The following is a 23,506-nucleotide window of genomic DNA, read 5'->3' as shown; positions in this document are numbered from 1 at the left end:
ACGTTCCTTCCTAACACCAAATGAAACATAATCAGCCAACTGGGCTTAAGTGGTAGGTGTAAGTAAGCAAAGGAAGCAGCTTTTTGACCGAACTGTGACTTCTCCTCAGCTGGTGTCCCAGGCATAGACCTGCCTGGGGTGCTGTGGTCACAGAGGATAAGGTAACTTTTCTGCAATGGGAGGCATGGACCAGATGGTCTTTAGTTGGCCATACCTGGTTAGTTTTTTTATGGCTATTTCCTTCATCCACACCAAATAAGGGGGATGAAGGAATCCCCCATGCTAGGCTTTTTCAAGCACTCACTGCTGTCAGAATAAACTGATCAGCGGCTGTAGCTGCCAATCGAGAAAGGTTTTCCAACATGTCCCTTTGACAGAAGTCAAAGATCAACTTCTCTCAAGCAGGGATGGCCACACACTAATTGAAATTCATCCAGTCCCTCTTGAAGCCGCCAAATTTCAATCAGTGTATGACCAGCTCTATTTGGAGCCCTCAAGCTTGGCTGTAGAGGCTTGGAAAAATGGCACTCGACCACTACCCAGAGAGGAAGAATTCTTAATGTATTAGCTCTAGAAATAAAGAAACACTTGGGATTTCAAATCATGTATTATAACATGCAAATCTTCATAAGCAAAAAAAAAAAAAGGATGAGAATCATTAACGAAAATGCAGTTCAGTCATTGGCACTTGTCTAAAAAGTATCTCAAAAGGTAAAGTATTCAATGGTTCTCTAGGTGTGTGCCTGATGGACATAAGTGCTAAACTCAATCCATCCATTACATTCCTGTTTGATCAAGAAGTTTGTTTTTCAATGTATCATTGTACCTTCCACTAGATTGTTGGATGACATGGGGTATGAAACTGCTGGGACACCCCAAAAATCTTTGTAGCTTTTACCCCTTTAATATCCCCCCTTCTCTCAGAATTTCTGTTCTACAGTGGAGGATGAAGAGGGTGAACCCTCTGGTACCGGATAAGCTTTGTCCAATTCAGAACATGATTTGTTTCCAGTGTGAACTTTCAGGTGTCTGATAAGATGTGACTTTTGTATAAAAGCTTTATCACATTCAGAACATTGATACGGTTTCTCTCCAGTGTGAATCCTCTCATGTCTGATAAGATTTGTCTTCTGTGTAAAAGCTTTGTTACATTCAGAACAGTGAAAATTCTTCTCTATATATATTTTTACTCTAGTGTGAACTTTCTTATGTCTGATAAGATCTGACATCTTTATAAAACCTTTACCACATTCAGAACACTGAAATGGTTTATCTCCCGTGTGAACCATCCGGTGTTTGACAAGGTATGACCTCATTGAAAATGCTTTGTTACATTCAGAACACTGAAATGGTTTATCTCTCTTGTGAATCATCCGGTGCTTGGCAAGGTATGACCTCATTAAAAATGCTTTGTCACATTCAGGACACTGATATGGCTTTCCTCCAGTGTGTACCTTCTTGTGATTGACAAGGCTGGACTTCATTTTAAAAGTTTTGTCACATTCAGAACACTGATACGGCTTCTCTCCAGTGTGATCCCTCTCATGTACAATAAGCTCTGCCTTCTGCACAAAAGCTCTGTCACATTCAGAACACTTGTACGGCTTCTCTCCAGTGTGAATCCTCTCATGCATGATAAGGTTTCCCTTCAATGTAAACGCTTTGTCACATTTCAAACAACGAAATGGCTTCACCCCAGTGTGGACCCTCACGTGTCTGAGAAGTAAAGATTTCACCCTAAAAGCTTTGTTACATTCAGAACATTGATATGGCTTCTCTCCGGTGTGGACCCTCTGGTGCATGATGAGCTCTGACTTCCTTTTAAAAGCTTTATTACATTCTGAACATTGATAGGGCTTCTCTCCAGTGTGAACTCTTTGGTGTGTGATGAGGTGTGATTTCCATGGAAAAGCTTTTTTACATTCAGAACACTGATACGGCTTCTCTCTAGTATGAGCCCTTCGGTGTAGGATAAACGATGACTTCGATGTAAAAGCTTTGTCACATTCTGAACAATAATAAGGCTTTATTCGATGGTAAGCCTTTTGGTGCACGATAAGAGCCAACTTCCGGGCAAAAGCTTTGCCACAGTCAGAACACTGATGCGGGTTCCCTCCAGTGTGAACCATCTGGTGTGTAATAAGACATGGCTTTTGTATAAAAGATTTATCACATTTTGAGCATGGATATGGCTTCTCTCCAGCGGGAGCTCTTCGGTGTCTGATAAGCTGTGACTTTGTTGCAAAAGCCGTGTCACATTCAAAACATTGAAATGGTTTTGTGTGAACCATCTGATGTTTGCGAAGATCTGGCTTCCTTAAGAAAGCTTTGTCACATTCTGAACACTGAAATTGTTTTGCTCCAGTGTGAATCATCATATGACTGGCAAGAATTGACTTTTGTGTAAAAGCTTTGCCACATTCAGGACACTGAAATGGCCTCTCCCCTGCATGAACCATCTGGTGTTTGATAAGTTTTTTCTTTGTTGCGAACGCTTTTCCACATTCGGAACACTGAAATGGCTTCTCTCCTGTATGAACCCTCTTGTGTGCAATCAGATTTGTCTTTTTGGCAAAAGCTTTGCCACATTCGGAACATTGAAATGGCTTCTCTCCTGTATGAACCCTCTCGTGTGCGATAAGATTTCCCTTTGTTGTGAAAGCTTTGCCACATTTGGCACATTGAAACGGCGGCTCTCCTGTATGAACCCCCTCATGTGCGAGAAGATTTCCCTTTGTTGTGAAAGCTTTGCTACATTTGGAACACTGAAATGGCTTCTCTCCTGTATGAACCCTATCATGTGCGAGAAGTTTTGACATTGCTGCAAAAGCTTTGCCACATTTAGAACAAAAATACCTCTTCACTTTAGTGTGAACAATCTCATGTCCGAGGGTGGGTTGCATTGTAATAGCTATGACACATTGCGAACCAAGATACGGCATCCCTTCTATGTGTTCCATCTGGTATTTAGTTAGGTCTGATTTTGCAGTAAAACCTTTGTCACAATCCAGAGAAGGTATTGCTTCTCTCTTGAATTCGACGTAAATCCGTTGTCACCTCCAGAACACCAAAATCTTCTGAGGCTGGATCAATGATGAAGAATATCCAAAACAATCATCAAATTTTGAAAACTGATATGTCCAGAGTGAATCCTCCAGTAAAGACTTTCTGTCTCTTAGAACATATGGACTTGGCACCGGGGTGACTCACCAACCAGACCAGAAATTTGGTTCATCAATCCACCTGTAAGGAGATAAAAAAAAATGGAAATTCTGTAAATTTGGCTACAGTGAAGTTGCTTTCTCTTTCATTTAACCTTCATTACTACATTTTAAAATAGTGTGTGATATACATGTTTACATTTTCATATTTAATTTATAGGGAACGCTCTATTATTCCCATTATTGCCTTTGGTTGGTATAATTTCATTCATTCTTTGGACCCCTACAGAGCATTTTCACAGAGAAACTGCAATAAATCAGAAGTAGCATGTTAAGCTTTGTAAGGGTTTGGTACTGTGACTTTTTTCTCAAACAATGGTTTTGATCAAGTTTTTTTTAATCAGAACAAAGTTTTATTTGAGCACATTCAAGAATACATGTTCCATAAACACTCACAAAGAATGTAAAGTTATAATGTACAAAAATAATCAATTACAGCTTCCAAAGTCATAGAACTACGTACAGATGTCAGCTCACTAAACAGAACATACAGCCCCACCTAGTGGCTGAAAAAATAAATGACAGTACCAATAGAGCACCACTTTGGCACATTCCAAAGTCAGATAGTAGTAACCCCCCCCAACCATCTCAAATTTAGCAGGGCATCCACGGTGCACGTAAATAGCCCATTCATATCTTAAAGTAGTGTTCATGAGGTCTAGCCATTCCTTAAGGGATGGAGGTGATGTGCTTTTCCAATGGAGAAGGATAATTGTTTTGTTGTTTGTTTTTTCAAAATTGTCAGTCGTTTATTGTTGATAGCACAAAAAATTAAAAAAAAAAAAAAAACACAGAGGTGATCAAATACCACCAAAAGAAAGCTCCATTTGAGAGAAAAAAAAAGGCATAAATGTTATTTGTGTACAGTGTCGCACGACCACGCAGTTGTCAGTTAAAGTAACGCAGTGGCGTTTCGCAAAAAAATGGCCTGGTCATGAAGGTGGGTAAATTCTCCGGACCTGAAGTGGTTAAGATGCTTCTGCTAACCACATGTCAGTGATGGTGAACCTTGGCACCCCAGATGTTTTGGAACTACATTTTTCTTGATGCTCATGCACTCTGCAGTGTAGTGGAGTATCATGGGAAATGTAGTTTCAAAACATCTGGGTTGCCAAGGTTCACCATCACTGACATATGTCAAACACAAGGCCATAGGCCAAATCTGGCTCACCAGGTTATTTCATGTGGCTCTCACACCTCTTCTGCAGCTGTGGCACCCACCTCGTCTACATCCATACCTTGTCTCAGCAGTTGGCAGCAGAGAGGACAGAACTCTTTTACCAGTTCCTGTGCCTCTCTGTGCAGGCGCAGCGCCCCCTCCTCTGTTCCTCCCCTGGTCTCAGCATTCAGCAGACTTTGTCAGCTGACTCCAGCCCTCCTCCTGTCCTCCTCCAGACCCTGCACTTTCTGCTTCCCAGTTCTGCCCACAGCTTCTGCTCAGCAGCAGCACAATGTAAGGGGGTGCACTGTGATGTAAGGGAGGGTGGGGAACTCTTTACTACTGAAGATGTGAGGTGGGCTTATAGCCAGTTGCCCACCTTTGGCGTGTTACACACGTCCATAAAAGCCCCTCCTCTGTACACAAGGCGTCTCCTGTGCATCCAGGAGACTGCCTGCAGTTTCTTATCTCCCCTGTTCCCTCCCGTGCAGAGCCCCATGAGACCCGGTGTATGTAGAAAGATGAGCTCCAAATCCTACGATTGGGAGCCAGTCAGAAGCCTTCCTCATTGAATGATCACTATGACAGCCAATTACAGTGATCATTCAGTGTAACATTTGTAAACGTTAACAAAAGTAACACACTAAACGGTCTTATCACCTCCGTTCCCTGACAGACAGCAATCTATGAGTGAGAGAGCTGCAGCTAACACAGAAGAATATTTTTTGTGTGCACAGAGAATTAGTTAACTATTAATTACCCAGCCTTATTAATTACATGCCCTTATTTTACTATTTAACCCATTCATTTCAGTAGATCACCCTGTATAAGCACTATTTAACAGTTTCAACTCCTGTTCCATGTTTCTATTTTTTTTCGCTTTCTATTTTAAATTATTTGTTGGAAAAAAAAAATATTAGCACATATATAAATTGTTATCTTTAAGGGTTTACTGTTAAAAAAGAGACGTGGTTAAGGGTATATCTGTTTTATTTCAAATCAATAAGAACTTTATATGAAAAAAAAAAAAAACTATTTCTTTTGTAAATAACTTTAACATGCTTTGTACCAAAGAAGAAATTTTAATGTTGTAAGTAGAAAAAGTAGCAGAATAAAATGTATGTTTTTCCAGCAGTAATGGTACTTGTGTTCAAAATATTACTGATAAAACTTGGAAAAAAAATTTTTTTTTTACATTTTTATACATTTTTCCCCTTAAAATGCAAATAAATAAAAAAAAAAAAAAAAAAAAACTCAGAGGACCTTAGGATCAAAAGAAAGCCTGTTTTTCACACAAAAATAAAAACATTATAGACTATATTGCCAAAAGTATTGGGACACCTGCCTTTACACTCACATGAACTTTAATGGCATTACAGTCTTAGTCCGTAGGGTTAATATTGAGTTGGCCCACCCTTCAATTTATCTGGGAAGGCCGTCCACAAGGTTTAGGAGTGTGTCTATGGGGATGTTTGACCATTCTTCCAGAAGGGCATTTGTGAGGTCAGGCACTAATGTTGGACGAGAAGGCCTGGCTCACAGTCTCTGTTCTAATTCATCCCAAAAGGTGTTCTATCAGGTTGACGTCAGGGCTCTTTGCATGCCAGTCAAGTTCCTCCACCCCAAACTCACTCATCCATTTCTTTATGGACCCTGCTTTTTGCACTGGTGAAACAGGAAGGGGACATCCCCAAACTGTTGCCGCAAAGTTGGGAGCATATAAGTTTGGCCAAAATGTCTTGGCATGATGACACCTTAAGAGTTCCCTTCACTGGAACTAAGGGGCCAAGGCTAACACCTGAAAAGCAACCATAACCCCCCCCCCCACCAAACTAAACACTTGGCACAATGCAGTTAGGCAAGTACCGTTCTCCTGGCAACTGACAAACCCAGACGTGTCCATCAAATTGCCAGACAGAGAAGCGTGATTTGTTTGACGCTTTGTAATGCACTTGGTGATGTAAGGCTTGGATACAGCTGCTCGGCCATGGAAACCCCTTCCCTGAAGCTCTCTACTCACTGTTGTTGTGCTAATCTGAAGGCCACATGCAGTTTGGAGGTCTGCAGCTATTGACTCTGCAGACAGTTGGGGACTTCTGGGAGGTCTGCAGCTATTGACTCTGCAGACAGTTGGGGACTTCTGTGCACTGTGAGCTTCAGCATGCGCTGACCCCGCTCTATCATTTTACATGGCCTACCACTTCGTGGCTGAGTTGCTGTTGTTCCCAGTTGCTTCCACTTTGTCATCATACCACTACAAAAGTTGACTGTGGAATATTTAGTAGGAAGGAAATTTCACAGATGGACTTATTGCACAGGTGGTATCACGGTACCATGCTTGAATTCACTGGGCTCCTGAGAGTAACCCATTATTTCACAAATGTTTGTAGAAGCTGTCTGCATGCCTATGTGCTTGATTCTATACACCTGTGGCCATGGAGGTGATTGGAACACCCAAATCCAATGATTTGGAGGGGTGTCCAATACTTTTGGCAATATAGTGTATATCAATTCAGTATCATAAGTAGGGATGAGCCGAACACCCCCCGGTTCGGTTCGCACCAGAACCCGCGAACGGACCGAAAGTTCGCACGAACGTTAGAACCCCATTGACGTCTATGGGACTCGAACGTTCGAAATCAAAAGTGCTCATTTTAAAGGCTAATTTGCATGGTATTGTCCTAAAAAGGGTTTGGGGACCCGGGTCCTACCCCAGGGGACATGGATCAATGCAAAAAAAACTTTTAAAAACGGCCGTTTTTTCGGGAGCAGTGATTTTAATGATGCTTAAAGTAAAAAAAAAAAAGTGAAATATTCCTTTAAATATCGTACCTGGGGGGTGTCTATAGTATGCCTGTAAAGTGACGCGTGTTTCCCATGTTTAGAACAGTCCCTGCACCAAATGTCATTTTTAAAGGAAAAAATCTCATTTAAAACTGCTTGCGGGTTTAATGTCATGTCGGGTCATGGCAATATGGATGAAAATCAGTGAGACAAACGGCATGGGTACCCCCCAGTCCATTACCAGGCCCTTTGGGTCTTGTATGGATATTAAGGGGAACCCCGCACCCAAATTAAAATAAGGAAAGGTGTGGGGCCACCAGGCCCTATATACTCTGAACAGCAGTATACAGGTGGTGCAAACAAGACAGGGACTGTAGGTTTGTTGTTAAGTAGAATCTGTTTGTAATTTTGAACATTTTTAACGTGTTTAGCTCCAGCCAAAAAATCTTTTCTAAGCTTTTTGGAAAACATAGGGAAGGGTTATCACCCCTGTGACATTTGTTTTGCTGTCTTTCCTCCTCTTCAGAAGATTTCACCTCACTTTTTTGTCCCTCTCCTTCTTGGCCTTCCAGACATACTAATGGCCTGTAGCTGCACTAAGCTGGGATAGAACACCAGTAATTTTCTTCAAGTAGCTTTATATACTGTAACCAGACAAGCCTGCCTGTCAGTAGGAAGATAACAGGAACGGATCTAGCTGAACACTGTGAGCAGGACGCACTGTACTAAATGTAAATAGCAGGAACGGATCTAGCTGAACACTGTGAGCAGGACGCACTGCACTAAATGTAAATAGCAGGAACGGATCTAGCTGAACACTGTGAGCAGGACGCACTGCATTAAATGTAAATAGTCTAGATAGAAGATAACAGGAACGGATCTAGCTAAACTGAATACAGTGTATATATATATATGCAACACCTGGGATGCATATATATACACAATACACTGTAAGTGCAGCTAACTGACTGACTGTTCTGCCTAATCTATCTAACTCAAATCAAATGACACTGTCTGTCTCTCTCTCTCTCTATCTCTCAGCACACCGGAACACACACTACACAGGGCCACCGTGCAGGCGGCCTTATATAGTGTGGGGTGTGTACTAAATCCCCTGAGCCATAATTGGCCAAAGCCACCCTGGCTTTGGCCAATTACAGCTCTCTCTACTGACGGCGCTGTGATTGGCCAAGCATGCGGGTCATAGTGCATGCTTGGCCAATCATCAGCCAGCAATGCACTGCGATGCCGCAGTGAATTATGGGCCGTGACGCGCCACACGAATTTAGCGCGAACGGCCCATAACGTTCGCAATTCGGCGAACGATCGAACAGCCGATGTTCGAGTCGAACATGGGTTCGACTCGAACACGAAGCTCATCCCTAATCATAAGTAATTTCAGAGTTATAGACTCATGAATAGACACATAGCAGACTTTTACTTTTGTACTTTTATAAGATCATAATGTAGCCAAGGAGGAGTCGCTTGGTAAATTCAGGTTCTCTGTTCTGTTCCAAAAACCACCCAAGCCCCTCTGGCATACCTAGTTGGCTCAAAGGTCACTGCAAGCACATATAAAGACACAAGTGTGAACACTTTTAACCTGGCGGTGGGTTATTACCAGAAAACAGATGGACACCCATTTAGTAGTAAATGCTCTTAATATGGGTAAAAACAGGGCTTGACAACTTTGCTTTGAATCTATGAGCAAGTTTTTTTGTTTTTTTACTAACACAGCTTTTTTTTTTAACGACAAAACCCCTTCTCTTATGTAGCCCTGATGCGTATCTTTACAGATGCACGACACAGGTTTACACATGGAGAATGCACAGGAGGTGGCAGTATATAAAGAAGAAAAAAAAAGTTTTTGTTGTTTTGTTGTTTTTAGATGTTAACCACTTTCACTCCCTTCCTGCCCAATTTTCAGCTTTCAGCGTTGCCACACTTGAATGACAATTGCACAGTCATGTAACACTGTATGTATAAGAAATTTCTATTTTTTTTCCCCACAAATAGAGCTTTCTTTTGATGGTATTTAATCACTGCTGGGTTTTTATTTTTTGCCCCCCAAAAAATTTGGAAAAAATAAAATAAAAATTCTTAATTTCTGTTTCTTTAATTTTTGCAAATAAGTAATTTTTCTTCTTCACTGATAGGCTGCACTGATGGGGACACTGATGATAGGGGTACTGATGGGGAAGCACTGATGGGTAGCACAACGATAACCGGCCAATTCTTATTACAATGTGATCGGCAGATCACATGGTAAAGGGCCACTGTGATTAGCCCTTTAACTCGATCTGTAATCAGCTGTGTCTGAAGGACACAGCTATCACAGAGCATGCCCGATGTGCACGGGGGGGGTTGAAGTTCTGGGACGACATCAGACCCCTCCCAGAATTCGCTGACTGCGCGGTCATGCCTGGGAATGGGCTATCAAAAGCTCAGGCGCCGGGACGTACCGGGTAATTTCTAGTAACTATGGCGACCTGGGATTTGTCAAGCTCTGGGTTAAAATAAAAAATTGTGATTCTCATTTTTTTGCAGAATCGTGCAGCTCTATTTTTGACCAATCTTTTTCTAATGTTCTCTTATGTGTTAACCTCTGTGCATCTGTATTGGAAAACACATAAGTAAAGATTACAAAAAAAAAAAAAAAAAAAAATCAATATGCGAGTTAGAAAAATAGGAATAAACAATGTGGATAAATGTTAAATGCAGTCTGAATGATATTAAGTGGACTCTAAAGGGGTTAGCAGGTATGATGTACAGGTCCTACTAAGGAGGTTCCTCTCTAACAACTTCCAGTCCAGGCCAATTCTGCCATTTCTCTCCTACACGTAAAAAACATCATTTTTTTGTTTGTTAATTACTTAGAAACCCCAGACATGTATGTGTTTTTAAGCAGAGGCCCTAGAAAATAAAATGATAGGCATTGCATATTTTTATGTCACACGATATTTGCGCAGCAGTCGTTCAAACGCAATTTAAAAAAAAAAAAAAAAAAACACTTTAATGGATTTTATTGCGCAAAAACACAAAATAATACTCAATTGTTTGGTGGAATATAAAAGATGTTACGCAGAGTACAGTGCCTTGAAAAAGTATTCATACCCCTTGAAATTTTCCATATGATGTCATGTTACAACCAAAAACGTAAATGTATTTTATTGGGAATTTATGTGATAGACCAACACAAAGTGGCACATAATTGTGAAGTGGAAGGAAAATGATAAATGGTTTTCAAAACATTTTACAAATATGTGAATAACGTGGGGTACATTTGTATGAGCCCTGAGCCAATACCTTTTAGAACCATGTTTCACTGCAATCACAGCTGCAAGTCTTTTTGGGGATGTCTCTACCAGCTTTGCACATCTAGAGAGGGACATTTATGCCCATTCTTCTTTGCAAAATAGCTCAAGCTCTGTCAGATTGGATGGAGAGCGTCTGTGAGCAGCAATTTTCAAGTCTTGCCACAGATTTTCAATTAGATTTAGGTCTGGACTTTGACTGGGCCATTCTAACACATGAATATGCTTTGCGGTCTCCAAACTGCGGCCCGGTGGCCAGATGCTTGCTCTTATCAGGCCCTTGAGGCACCATTTCATCCACTAACACAAACATTAATCCCCCCCCCCACTGAGACCATTGAAGGGGCACAATTCCTCCCAATGACACCAACAATGGGGCACAATTCCTCCCAATGACACCAACAATGGGGCAAAAAGACACTAATGATGGGGAACAATTCCTCCCACTGACACCAAAGACGTGGGCATTGTTTATTCCCACTGATATTGGGACCTTTTCTACTCCCAATGGTCACAGTCCGGCCTCCCGATAGTCTGAGGGAGAGTAAACTGGCCCCCTGTTTGGAAAGTTTGGAGACCCCTGATCTAAACCATTCCATTGTAGCTCTGGCTGTATGTTTCGGGTCGTTGTCCTGCTAAAAGGTGAACCTCCGCCCCAGTCTCAAGTCTTTTGCAGACTCTACCAGGTTTTCTTCTACGATTGTCCTGTATTTGGCTCCATCCATCTTCCCATCAACTCTGACCAGGTTCCCTGTCCCTGCTGAAGAAAAGCATCACACACAACATGATGCTGCCACCACCATGTTGCACAGTAGGAGATGGTTTGTTCAGGGTGATGTGCAGTGTTAGTTTTCCGCCACACATAGCGTTTTGTTTTTAGGCCGAAAAGTTCAATTTTGGTCCTTCTGACCAGAGCACCTTCTTCCACATGTTTGCTGTGTCCCCCACATGGCTTCTCACAAACTGCAAGCAGGATTTCTTATGGCTTTCTGTCAACAATGGCTTTCTTCTTGTCACTTTTCCATAAAGACCAGATTTGTGGAGAGCACGACTAATAATTGTCCTGTGGACAGATTCTCCCACCTGAGCTGTGGATCTCTGCAGCTCCTCCAGAATTACCATGGGCCTCTTGGCTGCTTCTCTGATTAATGGTCTCCTTGCCCGACCTGTCAGTTTAGGTGGACGGCCATGTCTTGGTAGGTTTTCAGTTGTGCCATACTCTTTCCATTTTCGGATGATGGATTTAACAGTGCTCTGTTAGGTGTTCAAAGCTTGGGACAGTGGCGGAACTACCATGGTCGCAGCAGTCGCACTTGCAACAGGGCTCTGGCATTCTGCCATTGTGGGAGGGGCCTGAGGACTGCAAGAAGAACAGCATGGATGCTCAGTGGGCAGCCTGTCCCAGGCACTCTTAATCTGTGAGGTGAGGGGGGGGGAGCAAGGGACGCACAGGGAGCTTCTGCCGCTTCTCCTGCCTGGCAGGAGAGACTGCTATTTTCCCTCATATGTACAATGTGCCGATTCCCCAACACTGCAGTTCCAGTCACTCAAACTTTGCCTCATCTCTCCTTTATGCAACTATTATTCACTTTGCTCCTGCCCTCAGCATGTTCTCCTCTCCGTGTCACTTCACCTTCTTCCTTGGACTCACTTGGTCCAGCTTATCTTCTCTAGAAGTCTGCACCTCTCTCTACCTTGCCTCCACAATCATGCAGTAAGTTAGCAGCAATCCTACTGACCCTTTTTCTCCTATTAACTTTATCCCTTCTCCTATCTGCTTTACCCCCCATAAATATGAGCTACACACTGTCCCTGCAGCAGCCCCCCTCAGCTCTGGACATTCCACACTCTCATATGTCTGACACCCTTTCCATCCCAGTTTACTCCTCTACTAACTGTCCAGTCCATATAGTGTAGCCTTCACACTTTCTCTGCACTCCTTCATGAACACATACTCTTACTACTTAGACCCCCACCTATTCACTCTTGTCTTAACCCCAAGGCCACTTTTTCATGGGCCAAGCTCTGTCAGGAGTCTGTCTGCTCAGCAGGGAATCTGTTCACTGAGCAGACGGATGGCTGGTCCGTGTCCTCTAAACTGATGCAGAGCGGACACAGACACAACCTGTTCTCCTCTTTGGGTGGTCGGATGTAAATGGACAGCCTGTCCATTTACACCCAACTGCCATTCAATCCTATCCACCAAATGAATCCCCATTCGTCTGTTTTTTAGCAGATCGGATTGGATGTCAGCGGGTGTAAAAATGGACACGTCTGTTTACCATCAACAGAAAGATTTCTCCTGCGCTGTGTGGAGGGCCTAGGTAAATATGTTGTACTTCCGTTATGGTGCTAATGAATGAAATCTACATTCCCTAAGCCAACTAGGGGGAGTCCAAAATACTAAAGCAAAGAAAGAGAGAATAAAAGGCGCGTGGCCTAGTGCATTATCCTTGGTAAAAAGTTTTATCAAAAAGCAGAAGTGGAGTACTCACATTTGGTATCTGGAACCACATCACATCATTCCTCTAAAAGATCATAAAACAGTATCCATATCTCATGGGATAGTAGGATAGAGTAATCGGTTGATGCGTTTCAAGGAATTTTTCCTCTTCCTCAGAGCCTTATGGAACCGAGTCTGGTCTGCACACAGCCTTTATGCACATAGTTTGCGGGACGGACTTGGATCACCGGGAACCTTACCACTGGAATACCACTGTGCATTCCGCACAACATCTGCCCAGGGGACCCCCAAGGCACTACAAGTTCAGCCCACACCTGAAAGTCTATCAATGGGTCAGGATTTGGTAGAAGGGCCATATTATCACCATTTGATGGCGTGCTGTGATAAGTAAAGACTATTCCATCAGCGAAGGAGGACTATTCCCCCCAAGACTATACCATCCATCCAGTTCACTACATATAAAATATGCAGACCACACTCAGTTCCATAAAGCTCTGAGGAAGAGGAAAAAAATCCTCAAAACGCGTCAACCGATTACTCTACCCTACTATCCCATGAGATATGGTTACTGTTTTATGACCTTTTAGAGGAGTGATGTGATGTTATTCCAGATACCAAATGTGAGTACTCCACTTACTTCTGCAACGTTTTACCAAGGATAATGCACTAGACCACGTGCCTTTTATTCTCTCTTATCTTACATGTCTGTTTACACCTGTCGCTCCATAGAAGAGAATGGAGGGCCCAATCGGGTCTGCCTGACCCAATCGGTCCTCTCATGTGAAAGGGGCCTAATAGTGGATTTACATCAGTGTGCTGCGGTTTGGCCACAGTGTGATTGTATGAGCAGTTTACAGGCGGTTTATGGTACTCTCCTAATGAATTCTTTTAGGACATTCATTTTCATGAAAGTACTTCAAATTCCTGCATGCTGCATATTTGATGTGCTTTCAGAAAAATCACTGCCTAATAGAATTCAATGCGAGCGCACCTGAAACTACATGTATACGCACATACAATTACAATGCGGGCAAATTTCAGCGCATGGATGTGAACTCACTATAAGGCTAGGTTTATACCTTTGCATTCCAGGAATGTGCACAAAATTGTGGCTTTCCTGACACACGCACACACACAGAAACGCACTGTCCTTTAGTAGACACAGAGCAGTGCCATAAATTGTTAATGGCAACCGACGGATGTTGGCTCAAACTTGTCTTGCATACACACGGTCACACAAAGTTGGACGGAAATTCAGAACGTCAAGAACGAGGTGATGTACAACACCTACGACAAGCCGAGAAAAATGAAGTTCAGTAGCCAGTGCGGCTCTTCTGCTTGATTCCAAGCATGCGTGGAACTTTGTGCATCGGAATTGTGATCGGAATTTCTGACAACGGATTTTGTTGTTGGAAAATTTGAGAACCACCTCTCAAATTTTGTGTGACGGAAATTCAGATGGAAAATGTCCAATGCAGCCTACACGCGGTCGTGTAAAAAAAAAAAAAAAAAAAAAAAAAAAGTGTAAAAAAAGAATTAAGGGCTTGCTTTGGTCTCCGACGAGCAATTAGCATTCAGATTGCTCTTCATAGATCATTTGACAGGCAGTAAGGTGGTGTCGTATTGTCTCTGCTTTAACCCCTTTAACTCTGCACTAGCTTGTCATAACCATGTGCATTGCATTCAGTTTGTGGGGCGCTTGCAGAGCAGCACCATTGACTTGAATGGGTAGGGTTCAGCAGGGGGTAGAATTTATGCCGCATGCCACTGGGATTAGTGGGAAGTGCCCCGGGCCCAGAGGGGAGGGCCCCAGGCTCAAAGGGAAGGCCCCGGGACCAATGGGAAGGGGAGGAGGGAGTCAGGAGGTGCCCTTTGTGGTTTCTTACACCAGGGCCCTGAAGGTTCTAGTTACGCCTCTGGCTTGGGATAATTTTTTTTTTTTTTTTTTTTTTTTTTTTTTTATAACCTAACCCTGCTTTAAACTTCTCCACAACTTTATCCCTGACCTGTCTGGTGTGTTCCTTGTTCTTGATGATGCCGTTTGTTCACTAAGGTTCTCTAACAAACCTGTGAGGGCTTCACAGAACAGCTCTATTTATACTGAGATTAAATTACACACAGGTAGGCTCTATTTACCAATTAGGTGACTTCTGAAGGCAATCGGTTCCACTCCAAGTTTGCCCTGGTTCACACTGACTGTGGGAATGAAATGGTGCGAGTTCAGCTGAACTCACACCATTTCATTCCCGCATGTCAGTCCCGATATCGGGGGTGATTTCAGGAGAACTCTGTGTGGGTTTCTGCACAGATGTCAATGGAAATTCGCACCCTGAAATTGCCAAAAGTAGTACAGAAACTACTTTTGGAAATCGGTGCGGCGTTGCACCGATTAGGATGATGCCCATTGCTGTCAATTGCCGCCGATTTGGAATTTGGCATGCGATTTGACATGTCAAATCGCACCAATGTGAACCAGGGCTTAGTGACGCTCCTGTAATTTGTAATTAAACTCACCTGTATCAATTAACAGGTGCTGACAATAAAGGAATCACATCGGCAACTAGAGAGGGGCTGAACGACCCCCTGTTCTGTTTGCGGCAGAACTTTAGAACATCGCAAAATTTCGAAGCTGAGAAACAAACCTCATTAAAGTCTATGGGACCCGAACTGGAAAAATCAAAAGTGCCCATTTTGAAAGCTTATATGCAAGTAACTGGGCATACAATGGTTATGGGGGACATGTATCAATGAAAAAAAAGTTTGTAAAAACATAATTTTTAAATGAGCAGTGATTTACTGATACTTAAAGTAAAACCATCAAAATGAGAAATAACTATAGAAATGAAAAAATCCTATAAATATAGTGCCTGGGGGGCCCCTTAGTCTGCCTGTAAAGTGGCACATCTGTACTGTGTCTAGAACCTGTTGCAGCCATAATGACATTTATAAAGCCAAAAAAAAAAAATGACATTTTCCATTCAAGCTTTCTTTATTTTATAAAACACAGCCAGTCTGTATGATGAGGCCACAATTTAGTGCACACGGAACAAGATTAGAGATTTTTTGGATAAATTCTGGTGTCTCTTCCACAGACTTTGGATAGAAGTAACAGGTGCGGGGGAAAAAAAAAACAAAACACAACAACGGATGTAACCCTATACAGGTACTGTGAACTTGATGAAAGCAAAAATTGGCCTTGCTGTCAAAAATTGCAATGATATGCGCCTGTCAAAACAGGTGCGGAAAAATTGGTCCTTGGGGGTTAATTGTGCCCATGAAACCTACACCAAAAAAAGTTCTTCCAGATGAAATCAACACCCATAAAGCTAGGCAGCCTAGACAGTCTTTCAGAGATTTGAGATCCAGAAAGCATTTAATCAGTGACATCGGCATCAGAGGCTTGATAGCTGCTGCTAATCCAGGACTGATTCATTTTGATAAATGTCAGCCGGTCCACAAAGTCTTTGGACAGACGCACTCTTCATATCTCTTACCTCCTCCAGCATTGAATGCCTGTTCAGAAAGCATGCTGGATATAGGGCAGCCCAGCAGCTCAATTGCATACTGGGCAAGTTATGGCCAGTGGTCTATTCTCACGACCCAGTAGATAGTCAACCGGAAATCTCTCCATGGTCCGTTTTTACCCCTAGATAATCTCCCACCATATGATGCAGACGCTGCTGATGGGATGTGGAAGCTGACAGCCCTGGGCACCGAGTACTAAATTAAAAAAAAATTTAAAAATTGTTGAAATGCATCACTGAAGTGACCCCCTTCTCCACCGCTCCTCTCTTGACCAACAGAAGCCTCAAAACCACATTTTCCACCAGACCGTAACCTACCAGAGTCAGGAAAGGCATTACATAAACTCCTCTTTAAAGGTGTCCTCAAGAGATTTTATCTCCTGCTCCCTCTGTGGGGACCGGATGAGTTCCGAGACTTTCCCCTTGCAGCGGTGGTCAAAAAGGGTTGCCAACCAATAGAGATCCTTCTCCTTGATGCCACAGATTCTCGGGTCCTTACGCAGTCTTTGAAGGATGAGGGAGCCAATGCACCTCAAGATTGTGGAGGCATGAGAAGCAGACTCCTCTGGGTCACTGAGGATTACAGAATCTGAAACTGCCTCCTCCCAGCCACGTACTACTCCCAAGGGTTCTGGGGATAGAAAACTGTCTGTTAGGGGTTGACATATGTCTTGCTCAGCTTCAATGCCTCCAAAGCTGCCAGAATACTCCTCTACCTACCGCCTCTCCTCTTGTGTGTTCTGTGGCATAGGAAGAATGGTAAATAAGGGGTACAAGCAGCGCAAATAAGCAGAATAGAATAAAATAATGCAGCTGAACACTAAAAGATCACCAAATTCAAATAAGTAATTTTTTAGAAAAAAAAAAAAAGGAGTGCAGGGCAAGACACAACTCAATGACATAAATGCATAAAAAGTCCAATACAAACAGAGGTGGACAAGATGTCCCAAACAGCATCAAAGAAAGTCCACATGACAAGGACAAATCCAAGAAATGGGTGACAATCCCTCCACTTCCAGAGCACTCGCTTCGCTCACCTCAGGGTGTGGACCAACTGAGCTAACAGATGGTCAACAACGCATATCCCATAAGGGTAAAATCTGGAACCGGGCCAAAGACCTCCAACCGATATCCCCAGGGATGAATATAGTAAGAAAAAAAAAAAAAAAAGGCAGCTCTAAGTGCTCACTCAAAACTGGTAAAAGAGGTTTATTTATAAAAAAAAAAAAAAATCATACTCACAAACAGGCTTAAATCAAGAGGCGGGAGTTTTGGGACTTTAAATGAGGAACAATGAATGTGCCTCCCTCTATCCCTAATTCAGGTAAACAAGAGAGGAACGTGGGACTTTGAATGAGGCCATTGACTTGTGGAGGTAGAGTGGTTAGTAAACATTATTATTTGTGACAATAGTATGAAACAGCACATGAAAAGTAACAAATAATTATTGATAAAATGGCATAAATACAAATCCTACTCATAAACAGGCTTAAATTAGGCGCGTATCCAGAGCAGTAACAGTGAATAGTAAAGGATGGCAGCGGGTAACTTCAGAACGTAGCCCCCCCCAGTACACGTTACGTTCACAAGAACTTAGTCAGCAGGGAAGAATGGAGTCGCATAAAGCGGGCCTTGAGAGGAAAGGAAGTCCTCCTCTTCCTCCCGCTGCTCCGCCCCGCGTGCCCGGTCCATAATGCCACACAGAGTCTGCTACAGCAGGAACACAACAGGGATTGTGTCACTAATGCATGCATTGTTATGGCTCACCATCCTTGCGGTCTCCCTTAAATGGTGACAGTACAGTGCATGCATCCTTTATCAGCAGCCATTAGTGTGGGAAAAAAAAGCCGAGCCGGCCTGACCCTGTCATTGTGCCCTACTCACATGTGCAGATGCTGCAGCATTGCCAAAGTTGAGTTCCACCTGGTGGGCATGTCACAAATCAGGCGGTTTATGAGCAGGTGGAATTCACGCTAAATTTCAGCCAATCAAGTACTGGCTGTGTATGACCGCCTGAAATGTCTACAGACTCTTCTGGCCTGCTTTAGCAGATCTTCCAACCCTGGGTACATATTTCAGAAATGCTGCACCACCAAATTGAGGACATGTGCCAGGCATGCCACATGTGCCAACTTTCCCTAAGGGCGGACAGGAGGTTTGTCCCATTATCACACACACCACCATTCCTGGCTTCAGCTGGTGTGGGGTGAACCACCTCTGGGCCTGTCGCTGCAGAGCTGCCAGAATCTCTACTTTGGTGTGTTTCCCTAGACATACCAGCTGAAGCACTGCATGGCACCTTTCAGCCCGACTCATTGAATAGCCCATTGAACGCTTAGGGGTTACTTGTGGTTCATGGGACAATTCAGCAAAGGAGGGCATGGAGATGGAGGAGGAGCTGACAAATCTCAAATCATTACCACTAGCTGTACAGAGAAGTGGCAGCACAACAAGCTGCAGCACTGAGCCCTGTCCTGCATCCTTTCCGAGTTGCAGAGTTACCCAGTGTGCAGTGAACAAAATATATCGTCCCTGGACCACATGTCAGCAGTAACATGGACATTGCGGCTGACTGCCTTGCCCAATGATGTCACAATATTGTCTTCCACGTGATGGCAGAGAGCTGGAATGGCCTTACGTGAAAAGAAATAGCGACTGGGAACCTGCCATTGTGATACAGCACATTCTGCGAATTCGCGGAAGGGGCCAGAATCCTGCAGACGGATAGGCAGAAGTTGTAGAGCCAGTAGCTTTGACAAGCTTGCATTTAGACACTGGGCACATGGGTGGCAGTGATTGTGCCTGCTGCAGTCTACAGCTGGTGGTGCGTTACTGGCAGACATGCTGCAGGGACACCCTGCGCTATACCATCATCGCTGTCAGTGGAGGCTGCTGAGAGGTCATGAGGTATAGTGAGGGTAGACCGGAAAGGTGAGGAGTATCAGAATTGTGCCCCTTTTGTGTGGCTTTCAGGTGCTCTTGCATGGGCTGAGTGGTGGGAGGTTAAATGCCTTGTCAAGCATGTGGTACCCAAATGGCTGCTGTTTTTGCAACGCTTGATGTGCTTGAGGCAAAAGTTTAAATTTACTACGTGGTTTTTCAGCTCTTTAGCACCACCGTATTTGCGCAGCGGTTTTTAAAACACAATTTAAAAAAAATACACTTTAATGAATTAAAAAAAAAAAAATCTAAACAGTAAAGTTAGCCCATTACTCCGGTGGGTGTAACAAGATGTCCGCTTGCCCCCTTCTCAGTGTATCCTTACTATGGAGGAGTGCAGGGTGTAGCAAGATGGCGGCGGTGAAATGTCACTTCTGTTACACAATGTGACGAAACACCGGCACCACCGGGCCAGGCAGTCCTATGGAATAGCATGAAAACCACGGGCGTAGCAACATATCAAAAGATCAAGGGGATGCCGATCCATAGCTGAGGGATTACTGCCGATACGGAACAATCCTAGGAACATGAAAAACAAAGATCAAAGTCTCGGATGTATAACCTCAATTGGCGTGGAATCCAATGAACTGTGATGGCCAATTATTTGGAAAAAGCTACCATAGCTTATTCAATTTTCAAAAAAAGAGAAACAAATAAATAAACAATGTTTCCGAATGGCTACACAAAGTATCAGCTGAATTGCCTGAAGCGGTATGTGTATAGAGGGACTGTCCACCAGAGACTAGGAGATCATGAAATCAGCAGAGTGCGATGGAGATGACGAGTTCATGAAGGAACGTTTCCAGATGGCTGCACGGTATGACAGTTCACCTGCCGATTGAAGTGTGTATGTGTAGAACTCACTGTTAAGCACGTCGTGATCCTACGGGGTAAATGACCGTGCTATATCAAGATGCAACTCAACTCCCAACTCAACTCAACTGTCACCAGGAGATAGTGGAGGCAACGATGTGGAGGCAACGATGTGCAGTGAAGACTGTAACAGCTGGTTCCCGTATTGTCTCCTCGTGGCCGAGTATCACCATACTGGAATCCCAAAGGAATCACTCGAGGAGTGTGGGAGGCAAGGAGACACAGCCGATTAATGGTAACTTCCTGCTACTAGATATCACCAGATACCAGGTCCCGTGTTCTTATAACGCATATGACGTCTTATGACCTCAACACGTTTCGCTGGGAACCACCAGCTTCGTCAGGCTGCACGGCAGCACAGTGCATTGTGGTCATTCGGCGGGCCAAACAGTCGAACGCCCCGATAATTTGGGTGTTCGATGAAGGGGCCGAACAGCCAATGTTCATCCTGAGCTCATGCTCAGGCCGAACTGTTCACCCAACTCTATCGCCAACCAGTTAAAATGATGCAAAATTTACTCAACCTTTCTAACTTTCTGCTGTGTGTGTGGGGGAGGAGGAGGGGAGGTAGGTGATCTGTGTGGGGGGAGGACGAGGGGAGGTAGGTGATCTGTGTGGGGGGAGGACGAGGGGAGGTAGGTGATCTGTGTGGGGGAGGAGGAGGGGAGGTAGGTGATCTGTGCGGGGGAGGGGAGGTAGGTGATCAGTGTGGGGGGAGGAGGAGGGGAGGTAGGTGATCAGTGTGAGGGGAGGAGGAAGGGGAGGTAGGTGATCTGTGTGAGGGGAGGAGGAAGGGGGGTAGGTGATCTGTGTGGGGGGAGGAGGAAGGGAGGTAGGTGATCTGTGTGGGGGGAGGAGGAAGGGAGGTAGGTGATCTGTGTGGGGGGAGGAGGAGGGGAGGTAGGTGATCTGTGTGGGGGGAGGAGGAGGGGAGGTAGGTGATCTGTGTGGAGGGAGGAGGAGGGGAGGTAGGTGATCTGTGTGGGGGAGGAGGAAGGGAGGTAGGTGATCTGTGCGGGGAAGGAGGAGGGGAGGTAGGTGATCTGTGCGGGGGAGGGGAGGTAGGTGATCAGTGTGGGGGAGGAGGAGGGGAGGTAGGTGATCAGTGTGTGGGAGAAGGAGGAGGAGGGGAGGTAGGTGATCTGTGCGGGGGAGGAGGGGAGGTAGGTGATCTCTGTGGGGGAGGAGGAGGGGAGGTAGGTGATCTGTGTGGGGGAGGAGGAGGGGAGGTAGGTGATCTGTGTGGGGGAGGAGGAGGGGAGGTAGGTGATCTGTGTGGGGGAGGAGGAGGGGAGGTAGGTGATCTGTGTGGGCGATGAGGAGCGGAGGTAGGTGATCTGTGTGGGCGAGGAGGAGGGGAGGTAGGTGATCTGTGTGGGAGGGGAGGTAGGTGATCTGTGTGGGAGGGGAGGTAGGTGATCTGTATGGGGAGGAGGAGGGGAGGTAGGTGATCTGTGTGGGGGAGGAGGAGGGGAGGTAGGTGATCTGTGTGGGGGAGGAGGAGGGGAGGTAGGTGATCTGTGTGGGGGAGGAGGAGGGGTGGTAGGTGATCTGTGTGGGCGAGGAGGGGAGGTAGGTGATCTGTGTAGGAGGGGAGGTAGGTGATCTGTATGGGGAGGAGGAGGGGAGGTAGGTGATCTGTATGGGGAGGAGGAGGGTAGGTAGGTGATCTGTGTGGGGGGGGAGGAGGAGGGTAGGTAGGTGATCTGTGTGTGTGGGGGAGGAGGAGGGTAGGTAGGTGATCTGTGTGTGTGGGGGAGGAGGAGGGTAGGTAGGTGATCGGTGTGGGGGAGGAGGAGGGGAGGTAGGTGACCTGTGTGGGGGAGGAGGAGGGGAGGTAGGTGATCTGTGTGGGGGAGGAGGAGGGTAGGTAGGTGATCTGTGTGTGTGGGGGAGGAGGAGGGTAGGTAGGTGATCGGTGTGGGGGAGGAGGAGGGGAGGTAGGTGACCTGTGTGGGGGAGGAGGAGGGGAGGTAGGTGATCAGTGTGGGGGAGGAGGAGGGGAGGTAGGTGATCTGTGTGGGGGAGCGGAAGGAGGAGGGGAGGTAGGTGATCTGTGTGGGGGAGGGGGGGAGGAGGGGAGGTAGGTGATCTGTCTGGGGGAGGAGGAGGAGGGGAGGTAGATGATCTGTGTGGGGGAGGGGGAGGAGGAGGGGAGGTAGGTGATCTGTCTGGGGGAGGAGGAGGGGAGGTAGGTGATCTGTGTGTTGCAATTCTTCTCTCTTGGGATGTTATGTACAAAAAGTTCAGCATATCCTGATTTTTCTCAGTACATTGATGTACACTTACCGTACTGCCCCTCCCCCATTTGTGTCCCCACATCGCCCCTCATTCTTACCCCGATCTCTCCGAAAGTTTTTCTATCAGTCTCTGGTTGCAGTAATGTGTGAACAGAAGAGGAGAAGGAGGAGGAGGTGTTATTCTTCATTTTCTTGTAGCTCAGAGAGGGGGAGGGGTGTCCTCCATTTTCTTGTAGCTCAGAGAGGGGGAGGGGGTGTCCTCCATTTTCTTGTAGCTCAGAGAGGGGGAGGGGTGTCCTCCATTTTCTTGTAGCTCAGAGAGGAGGAGGGGGTGTCCTCCATTTTCTTGTAGCTCAGAGAGGGGGAGGGGTGTCCTCCATTTTCTTGTAGCTCAGGGATTCAATCTTCCTGTACTGACCAAGAGAGTCTGGCTGCAGACTGAAGCTCCACATTTGACAGGAAACATGTGACTCCTAATCCCTTTTTATTTTTTTTAATGAACTTTAATGTAACAAACATTCAATGGACACAACTGTTGGAAGTGGAGGCCACATGTTTCCCATCACATCTGCATTTCCCGGGTGTCTGGCTGCAGACTGGAGCTCCGCCCTCTACAGGAAACATGTGGCCTCCACAGTTTTTTTATTCTTTTTTCTTCAACTTTAACCCTTTCGCTGCCAGAGCTGTTTTTGCATTTTTTTGTAGACACGTTTAAAAAATAATTTTTGGCTTGAAAATTACACCAACCCATCCCCTCCCCCCAAATATGATATATTTTCTGAAAGAAGACACCTTGGAGAATAAAATAGCACTAGTTCCGTTTTTTTATGTTGCACAATATTATCGCAAAGGTCTAGCAAAGTTTCAGTAAAAAAAAAACACTAAAGTGAATTTAAAGGGGAAACAAACGTAATAAATTGCCCACGTTTGGTAAAATATAAAAGATGAGGTTGCACCAAGTAAATAGATACCCAATATGTCAAACCT

The 23,506-nt window shown here is 44.8% G+C and overlaps 1 protein-coding gene across 1 annotated transcript in view; it reads right to left on the bottom strand.

Moving 5' to 3' along the window:
• Positions 1-588: 588 nt before the first annotated feature.
• LOC141126655 (uncharacterized) overlaps positions 589-23,506 on the bottom strand; it is a 149,592-nt gene continuing 126,674 nt past the window's right edge. Inside the window, exon 3 of the mRNA XM_073612599.1 lies at positions 589-2,830. Within this exon, the coding sequence (XP_073468700.1) occupies positions 921-2,830 (1,910 nt within the window). The 3' untranslated portion in view covers positions 589-920. The remainder of the gene's footprint in view (positions 2,831-23,506) is intronic.

This window comes from Aquarana catesbeiana, linkage group LG02 (genome assembly GCF_042186555.1).
Source record: "Aquarana catesbeiana isolate 2022-GZ linkage group LG02, ASM4218655v1, whole genome shotgun sequence".
In the NCBI taxonomy this organism is placed as follows: Eukaryota; Metazoa; Chordata; class Amphibia; order Anura; family Ranidae; genus Aquarana; species Aquarana catesbeiana.
Note: the sequence above shows the minus strand (reverse complement) of the source record. Positions and strands in the feature narration are given on the sequence as shown.